The sequence below is a fragment of the Mixophyes fleayi genome, chromosome 7 (genome assembly GCF_038048845.1).
Source record: "Mixophyes fleayi isolate aMixFle1 chromosome 7, aMixFle1.hap1, whole genome shotgun sequence".
Lineage (NCBI taxonomy): Eukaryota > Metazoa > Chordata > Amphibia > Anura > Limnodynastidae > Mixophyes > Mixophyes fleayi.
In genome coordinates this window covers 61,789,902-61,800,300 of record NC_134408.1, presented here as the reverse complement: position 1 = coordinate 61,800,300, position 10,399 = coordinate 61,789,902, and the positions used below count along the sequence as shown (strand labels likewise).

At 38.5% G+C, this 10,399-nt stretch overlaps 1 protein-coding gene across 1 annotated transcript; it reads right to left on the bottom strand.

Moving 5' to 3' along the window:
* Nucleotides 1-5,800: 5,800 nt before the first annotated feature.
* Nucleotides 5,801-9,983, bottom strand: ATP5MF (ATP synthase membrane subunit f). Its single transcript, XM_075179920.1, has 4 exons — nt 9,844-9,983; nt 6,772-6,879; nt 6,461-6,577; nt 5,801-5,868 (listed from the first exon to the last, which is right to left on the bottom strand). The coding sequence occupies exons 1-4, from the start codon at nt 9,857-9,859 to the stop codon at nt 5,840-5,842; spliced, it is 270 nt and encodes an 89-aa protein (XP_075036021.1). The 5' UTR covers nt 9,860-9,983; the 3' UTR covers nt 5,801-5,839.
* Between the last annotated feature and the right edge of the window lie 416 nt (nt 9,984-10,399).

The following is a 10,399-nucleotide window of genomic DNA, read 5'->3' as shown; positions in this document are numbered from 1 at the left end:
GGCAAAATACATAAACAGGGATTTAGTTTGTGGGATATGCAGATTTACAGGTAGCAGTCTAAACAGGTATAACTCAAATCCACAGCTATGAACAGGTGTAATAAATTACAGGAAAGTCCACCGAGCAACATGTTCCAAGTAATGGCAGGTACAGTTAAATAGCAGGGACAAGAATAATGAGTTACCCCAGTCCAGGAGGCACAAGGCTGTCCAGGGAAGCAGACAAACGGAGTCCAGTGACCAAGCAGAGGTTAGGGCAACAAGAGTTCTAGCAAAACCCAATAGCCAGGCAGAGGTCCGGGTCACAAGCAAATAAGCATAGTCCAGTAATCAAGCAGAGGTCAGGGCAACAGGCAAACAAGCAGGGTCTGGTCAGGCAGAGGGTCACAACAGGAGATCAAACAGCAGCAAAGCAGAACAGGAATACACTGGAGACCAGCAGCAGCCAGGTAAAAATGATGAACTGCACTGAGCACAGGTTAAGGCAGGTATTAGAAGCTGTGAGACAGGTGCAGTTCTAATTAGGCAAGGAGGTTAACCCCTACAGGCATGGTGCAAAGCGCAGGAGCAGAACAGCAGCACCTCTGGTGGATTAAAAGGACTGCTGCCACAGACAAAACATAGGCAGAGTCGTAACAGAGCATAGAGCAAAGGAGGGACAGGTGGAAGTGGGGGAGGCCACAGAGGAGAAAGTTACAGTAATCAAGACCGGAAATGATGAGTGCTTGTATAATGTTTTTTTTTGGCATCCTGAGATAGGAAGGGCCGGATGCGGGTGAAGTTGGAAGCGACAGGAATGGGCAAGTGATTGAATGTGGGGGAGGGGGGGGCAAAAGAGATGGAGGAGTCGAGGATGACGCCCAGGCAGCAGAGTTGGGGAACTGGTGGTGTTATTGACAGTGTTATAGAGATAAAGATGGGATGACGATCTAGAAGGAGGGAAGACAATTGCTTGGTTTTGGCAATATTAATTTTGAGAAAAAGTAAGGACATCCAAGAGGAGATGGTGGAAAGGCAGTCAGAAACATGAGAAAGGAGGGGGGAGAGGAGTCAGGAGAAGAGATGCAGAGTTAAATGTCATCGGCGTAAAGGTGATACTGGATATATTTATTAGCCTTACTGCTGCAAATACTGCTACTCTCTCAATTGCCTTGTGGTACCAGTTGAGATGCAGATGTTAAATGCTATAACTAGTGTTAAGTCATCTCTTATTTTTTGAAAGAACCTTTATTCTTTGCCTGCTACTGTCTCTGGTAAAGTGCTATAATGAACTACCCCAGATCATGCTGCCACTTGGTCAATCTTGCCGCCGATGACAGCTCTCTGATGCCATGTCAGACCAGCGCCTAGAGCCAGCTCTTACTGCTGCTTCTTTCAGCCAGTCACTTTTGGAGGCCTGCTACACCTGTCAAGTCTACACACCAATTACCTCCTCAGCATTTCCCACATACAACCTTTGGTGTGTAATCCTGTCCTGTCCTCTTTTTGCTTTTCAATCCCAGCCTTCTGCTCATTTGAAAGGAGCAGGAAATCATGTGATCATGCTGAAGTAGGTGATTGGCTGCTAGGAAGTGCACGCTGCTACAGTTGATATATTGGAAAAGTGGATTTGGTTAATGGGACCATTAAACCTTACACATTAACCAATGTATGCTATGTACAGTATTGGTACAATTTCAGAATTTAATGGGGGTCACACCTTTTAGGAAAAATCTGATGCACAGCAATTTGGACAGCTGCAAGCAGAGGATGTACATTGTGGATCTTTAACAATTAGGCAACTTGTACTTGCCTTGAAGAGCAATATTTATTTTGATGGATTCTGGCCCCAGGCTGTAGCTAATGTGTTTAATCAATGCTCTGGCCTCATAAAATATGATACCTAGGAGTATATTTACTAAACTGCAGGTTTGAAAAACTGGAGATGTTGCCTATTGCAACCAATCAGATTCTAGCTTTCATTTATTTAGTGCATTCTACAAAATGACAGCTAGAATCTGATTGCTTGCTATAGGCAACATCTTCACTTTTTGAAACCCGCAGCTTAGTAAATATACCCCCTAGTGTATATTAGGATCTGTTTAGATGGCAAATTCTTCATTTACCCCTCCAGCCACCAGTTACTTATCTTGAGGCATTGTGAAGCACTCTACATAGTGGTGAATATTACCTTTTTTCCCTTTTAATTCAATTACAGGGACTGTATACTAGCAGATGGATAATATACCTTGTCCAGCTTATTGGAAATTTACCAGTATACCAGATCGCTTCCGTTGTTGCATTTTTAATCATTGAAACAAGCTTCAGTAAATTGTTTTGTAATACTTCCTTCAAACTCACTCTTGTTTAGGCAAGTTTTTAGCTGCAGTAACTGATTGGATTCCCAAGTAGACAGGTCATGCTACTGCCATTAATGCAGTTTTGATACTTTGTAATTTTACTTACACCACTTGACACCTGTCCTTTTGGTTGCAGGTGTTTTTTCACCGTCACCTGGTTCCAGCTCTGTAAAACCAACAAGGATATCGCCTCGATCCACTGCCTATGCTGATCCTACAGATCTCCCCCGTGTCTTTACCCCACTCTGCTGTCTCTCTACTCAGAATGCCAACTTGTGTATCTTGGCACACACTCCTGGTCAGTGTGCACACATATTGACAGGCAGAGTGCAAGTATCAAAGTCTCAGTTATGTCTGTGGGAGGAAACTATCCCTACTCCACTCACTGCAAACTCAATGTGCCTTCTCTCATATTCTCTTTACCATTGCAGACTAATCCCTGCAAGCCATAGCGACATAGTCAGCACTATAGAGGGCACATAGACTAAAGTGCTATTTGGTCACCTATAACAGCCTTGTTTTTGACTATATTTATTCACATCTAATATGAAAGCTTGCTCACATTTGCATGTCAACTAAACATTTTACCAACACCAAATACACAACTACTCACAGTATATTTTAATATAATTTAAATTTGCTCTTTGGGTGTGCTGTGTTATAGGTTTCATAGTGCTAGTCACAAGTGCCATTACTGTTATTGGTTGCTGTTATTGTTGTGGTTTTACAGCTATAGTGTTTTACTCAAAATAAAACAAAGAACAAACCTGAGAAACTTGTAACTTAAAGTACATAAATTTGTGTGACAGTGTTGTAGGGCACAAAGCCTACAGGAGTCAAGGTTAACCGATAAACACCCCCTAAAAGAAAACTCTAGAGCCACCAGATAGTAACATACTACACCTACAATAAACCAACTTATATTTATAAAATCACATGATTTTTATACCATTATCCTACTGGCATTCTCCCCACTAAATTATTTAGCAGTGCTCCCATCAGTGTGTGCAGGAACTACATGGGATCATGCCTTTGTCTGATGTGATCACAAGCATGATTATTTATACTTTTGTGTGTTTTTTTTATAACTTTCTATGTAATTGGTTTTCAAATATTATTCAACACTTATATTTGTTTTCCCTTTTTTTCAAATCTTGTCAGCTGTATTAAGACAAATGGATACAGATCCCACCTAACAGGCAAAACATTACTGGATTATACTGTAGAGAACAAAAGCTATGTGCGCTGTACAATTCAAAACTGTGGATGTCAGCGTCACAGGGCACACACCATACTCTTAATCTCCACATAGCATCCACCCTCCGAAAAAGAAAGTTTCATATGCAAGCTGCTTGTAAGTCATAAAACTGCAAGCAGGTGTTTGTGATTTAACTCATCGTATTAGCTTGCTGTGGCTTATCATAGGTTAAAACATGAGAGGGAGAGGCTAAATTATGTTAACTTTTTGATTGTCTCTAAATTCTTCTGCTCCATCAATGATGTATTTATGGATTGAGATGTCCAGATTTGTAGCTACATATGAGTACCCTATACCAATTTATTGCAGATTGTAAAAGCCAAAACCTCTTGGAACCCCTCTTTAAGGTTACATCGAAATGATCAATAATATCAACAGACCCCTCACATTAACTATGGCTCTGTGATATCACAGGACGTTTCAATGGCGTGACAGGAAGCTGAGCAGTTGGGATAAGTCTGAATTAAGGAAACAAGAAAATATCATTTTCTTAACTATCAAACTTGCAGGAGTCATATGACCTATGACAGACTGAGTGAAAGCAGTGTTTATAGGGCATTCTGTTAAAAAGTTAGGCCAAAGAAAGAAACCCTGACTTGAAAGGTGTTTGAAAGTCATAAAAAAAAACCAAAAAAAAAAACCACGTATTTAGATTTACAGACATTTTAGTGGAATGGGCGTTTTGGCACCTGAAGCAGGTTTAAGATATCCTTTAAATCTAACAGATTCGTTCACTTTTGGGAGTTAGTTTCATATTGAGAGGTGTTTTCCCAGCAGACAGCAATCTAATTATTTGTGATTGTACTATTTTTGTTTTTTCCCCCCCCTTTTCTTTTGATAAAAGAATGTGAATTAACTTTGTATGTCATTTATGTTAATTTCATCTTAAGTATTGTAGATTTATTTTTCATATGAAATTACAATCAATTCAGTTCAGGTCTCCGTGTTCTTACAAATTCCTGTGTCTTACCTCACTTGGTATTATAACGCTACATAGATGAAACAGAGATCATTTGGTTTATGATAAATCTGGGTCAGGTGACAACTTGGTTTCTGACAGCTGATTAAAATAAGTTGCGAGATTTGTTTAGATGAACTGAGAACCCAAGACTTCAGAAAAAGCCTTAGTGGTGGCAGCTTAATTGGTAAGGCAAATCAGTGTGTGGGACAGACAGGGAATTTTAAAAAAGACCAGGTGGTTGCTTTGTTGCACACACTTCACACAGGCTCAGGTGATTGTTGGACCATAACAAGCAAATGATTTATTTGTCCATCCCTGAAGTTGTAGATGGACCATTTAATTTTGAATTTTTTTTTTTTAAATAAGACCCTATTAGCTTTCTAAATTTAGCACTGGTTCTCATACCCGTAAAAGAGGTTATTCCTTGAAACATGTAGCAAAAGGTGCATGCTCTCGATCAATTAGGACATATTGCTGTTGGTGCAATGCAAAGCCACCTGGAATACTCTGCATTTTACTTTAATATATATTCCATTAAATCAAATAACATGATCCATTGGTAGTCTTCCCAGTGTCCCCTTGGTATCCAGTGCCTCCATTTATTAATAGTTGCTCTTTTACATGTGACTGTGCTATATATTCCACAAATGTGGGCATATCTTTTAAACGAGAGAATAAATCAGCAGCTGCCTCAGTGTGTTTGCCTGCTTTCCTTTAGAATGACATTGTTAAATTAGCCCAATTCATTTTTCTTCAACAATGATATACACATTGAAGTACTGCTCTCAATGTTATTCTTACATCTTAAACAGAGGATCATGCCTCTAATAACACCTGTCAAAATTATCAGTATTTCCAGACTCCGAATTTTTAATATGTGCTGCTGAATTGCACCTCCACAAGTCCCCTATCATATTTGTGTGCACCCATTTGGTACAAATATACTGCAATTGTGGCCAGCAGCTGAGAACTTGCTTAACCATCTCAAAAAAAAGACATCAAATACAACTACATGCAGCATTTGCTGAGCTCCTGTGTGACGAGATGACCGTTCCTCATTCACTTCAGTATGTCAACATCAAGCAGCCTGAGAGCTTTTTATTTTTCTACACCTCACACCACCCAAAACCTGTATGTAAGAATAAACCTTTGTTAAGGTCTTGTCCTGTGAAGAGACAATTGAATTAAACGCATATTGGATTGTTTTTTTTGTGTTTCTTTAATAGGACAGATGTTCGTACATAAAACAGAAAAGCCTGATTTAATTTATGAAGCCTCTGGTCAGTGGTACTTTCTCCAGCGGTCATGCTCTGCAATAGAAACAAAGTTACAGTAACTGAATGCCAGGACTAACAGCTCACTTATTAAAACAAACAGATTGAGATTCTCTCATGTCCGTGTATATTTTGTCTACCTTGTATGTTCCCGTTTTATGCATGTACTGTTCTCCATACTATTGAAGCACTGTGGCGCCTTACAAATCAAATGATAAGTGTAAGCCACTCCTAATGTGTCACGGTTAACTTGCAGCAAGCAGACAAAGCAAAGGGAACTCATTCTCACCACTTTAACAAGTTATTTGATGCAAAACATTTGTCACATAACTGTTCCAATTTCTAAAGCTCTCAACTATGTCTTTATAACAAAGATGAAACATTATATAATGCTTCTTATGATATACATGTAATGTAACTTAAGACTAACTACATAAAGATCAAAAAGTTTTAAATAAAAAAATAATCACATCTTAACAGTTTATCAGTAATCTAATTATATTCTTCATCCATATCATCATCAGTTATTTATATAGCGCCACCAATTCTGCAGCGCTGTAGAGAACTCAATTTAGCAGTAAACAAATTATTTTACTATGCCTTACATAATTTATTCCATGCCACTTACTGATATGATCATATTCCCAGGTGTAGCTCAACACAATGTAGCTAGCAAGCACCATGGCAATTCCTCCAATGCCTCCCTTCTTCACATTGATATATTTGTTATAATACCGATCTCGACCTAAAGCAAAACCAACAAAAGTATAACATTATGATCACAGGTTTGCTTTCAAAAAATAATTTGATTGAACTTTTCAAAATTAAGGTGTTTTTTTTTTTAAGTTTGTTTGTATGGGTTTTCCTGCCACAGTCCCAAAAAAAAAAACAAAAAAAACCACAAAACAAAAAACCATTTGGTCAGATGATCATACTAACCTCTCCCCAAAGCTGCAAGAATGCCATTTGGAGTAAAATTACATGTGGAAAGCCAGTTCGGCAGCTGTCCAATCTTAACATCCAGGAGTCTTTTCTCTGCCAAAGGAACTGACAAAAAAAAAGGATTAAAATATATATTTATTTCTTTAAAGATAAAAATAAAAAATCAAAAAAGTCATTGCTTTAAAACTACCGTATGCAGTGTTGCCATTTTCTTAATTGAGTAATGACAACCTTGCTGCATTTTTAGAGTGGCAATACATTTACTGATGTTTTATTGAGTATTATTGCTTGGAATTTTTGGGCTGATCTACAGCTGGGTTGCAAATCTTTTTATCCCAAAAATGTCAACTGGTTCTCTAGTATACAGGCCAAGTCCTACATAACCTGCAAATACTTTTAATTTTTGTGACATTACATTTAAAAACACAGTCACCAAGGAACCTGGTATTTACAGCATGTACAGCTCTTTGAATTACAAGACAGTCTACTGCTAAGGAGAAATGTACTTTTAAACAATTTATCTAAATTTGGCAAAAGAAGGGTTGTACTAAAAGGAATGCCAATTGACTACTATGATAGAAAATTGATATTTTATGTATATTGTAAAAAAATCTTATACTTAAATATATCTTCCACACACTTATTGCTAAGGTACTTGGTCATGTTTTACATGTGGAATAACATGGAATGACGGCCGATTACCATGAAATGACAGCAGGGGAGGGGGCATATTTTAGTCCAAAGGGGCAAGACTCGACTCAGAAGTCTATTAGGAACATTTTAAAGGGAAAAAATGCAGATGGCACAGTGACCCAGCCCAATGTTGCCCACAATGGGAGCAGCCTGGGGGCAGATGCCCCCTTGACCCCCAGGCCAGCCTGCCCCTGAATGACAGCTGTTTTATACGCCTTCTGAATGACAAAGGAATTTATTGGAATAAAATACACGGAAGGTCGGGTACCCTCACAATTCTGGAATAAGGGTCCATTGTTTAAGAAGCTTTCTAGTTGGCAGCAAACCATAAATATCCCGCTGAAACTTCATTGCCTTTGGCCACCCAGATAATGGTTAGATCCAAAGAAAATGGTTAAGACAATCCATGAAACAGTCCGAGTCAGGCAAAGGTCAGAACTGGCAGCATATAAAACCAGTATTAATTTGTCTCGCAGCAGCAGGATCAACGACCTTCACGAAAGCGTGTCTGAGAGCATCGCTCCTGACAGAATTGTTTTTTTTTTTTTAAATTTAAATAACAGGTATCAGACAATAGATAACAAATCGGAGTCATGTACAGCATTATGCATCGGTACATCAGTCATGAAAAGTCCCTAATAAAAAACATTTCTTGGGTCAGACTGGTATTATATCACAATTGGGTATAGGGTCTTATGTAAAGTAAGCACTACATGAGTTAATCCTGTACTGTTGCATAATGCTGTACATGACTCAGATTTGTTATCTATTATCCGATACCTGTTATTTAAACCTAAAAAAAACAATTCTGTCAGGAATGATGCTCTCAGACACGCATTGGTGAAAGTAGTTGATCCTGCTGCTACGAGACAAATTAGTATTGGTTTTATATGCTGCCAGTTCTGACCTTTGTCAGAGTCAGACTGTTTCATGGATCGTTGCCTGTCTTAACGGTTTCGTATAGATCTAACCATTCTCTGGATGGCCAATAGCAATGACATTTCAACTGTATATTGACCATTTATGGTTTGCTGCCAACTAGAAAGCTTCTTAAACAATGGACCTTATTCCAGAATTGTGAGGGTACCTGCACTGTGTATTTTATTCCTTTTACGATATTGACTATTGTGTCCAATACAGTCCTACTGATGTACAGAAGGCATATAAAACTGCAGTCATTCCACAGTATTCGTCCATCATTCCACATTATGACACTTGTGTAGTGGGGTACAGGTGTGGGGGATCGCATATGCAAAGTGTTTCATTCTGGGAGAAAATGCAAGTTTTTACTGTTATTTCTGCACTGACATGATGTATAAAACAGCAGTAATTTTATTATATTATCTTTAACTTATAAGGCGCCACAAAGGGTCTGCAGCGCCGTACATTACATATACAGAAAACAGAGACACAAGACACAACATGATACAGAAAGAACAAAAATATATACAAACACAGGTAACAAGGTAATGCAAATCAAATTATTTCTGGGACAGTTAGTGAAAGGGATGGTAGAAATCAGCGATAAGTAGGCTGCAGCTAAAGAAAACAGGGCTAGCGAAGCCAGCCAATAGGTACAGAGGGTGATGGAAGAGTAGAAGGAGCACACAAGAAAAGACGGCCCTGCTCCTGAGAGCTTACATAGTAATCACCCGTCATTCCATGTCATTACACATGTAAAACATGAATAAGTATCTTAACAATTAGTGTGTGGAAGATGTAATTAAAAAGTGTAAAATTTTATAAAATATAGATAAATGTTCAGTTTGCTTTCATTAGTCAATTGGCATTCCTTTTAGCAGACTGGAGCTGTCATTCCGTTAAGTACATCCCACAAAAGAATACTTTGATCTTGAACTTTTTGTTAAGACTGACAGCACATTAGTTATTTAGATCATTATTCATCAATACTCCTCTATTCATATTATAATTACAATAATACACAAATTGGATATGTGAAAGGTGAAATGAAGGTGCCCTCTATTCCTAGACAGAGTTGATCACAGTGACCCTATGCCATTAGGCAAGAACTGCAATTGCCCTCTAATGGCACGGTAGGCAGCCTGCCTGGTATAGCAGGACACTTAATTGTAGACAATATAAATAACACGAAATAACCTCCCATAATCCTCGTTATTAGGTTGATACAGAACGCCGAAAAAGCAGGACTATCTTCTCACATCTTAATAGCTTTATAAAAACATTGCACGGTGCAAAAAATAACTACACATTACTGACATTTTGTGATTCAGTATAGTCTGGTTTCAGTCGCTGCCATATAACAGGCCACAGGGAACACACCAATCACATCTAAGTTCATCCTTTAGTCTCATGTGCAGATATATAATAATATAACCACACGGAGCGCTTCCTCACCCAGCTTGTCCGCCATTTTGATGTCCGGAATGACACTGACGCGCAGTCAAGGAAAGAACCACTAATACCAATCACAGCGCGACTTCAGAGGCAGACAGGAAGCAGATCCGGCTGGGCGGGTTTAGTAGACGTCATGTCCGGTGACACTTTGCTGCAAACATAGTGCAGGATCATTTTTTTTAATATGGGCGAGACCGAGTATTATAGGAGTGTTTGTCCAATGTGGGCGAGGTTTGATATAGCCAATGAAATGTATGAATAAATGTTATTTCAAAGTGCTGTACTCATCATACATTGCATTACCAAGTACAGGATCTATGTAACAGCCAATATAAAATGAAGAGATCATTCTAGTAACATCTATACAACATAGCATAATGTCTGAGAGTATTCTAGTGACAATATACTATTCAGAAAGTATTCTATTGACTAGCATATAATAAAGAGATATTTTAGTGGCCAATGTATAATACACAAAGTGCTTTTTTTTTTACTTCTGTACAATAGAGATAATAGGGCAGCACTCTGGCTTAGTGGTTAGCACTTCTGCCTCAGA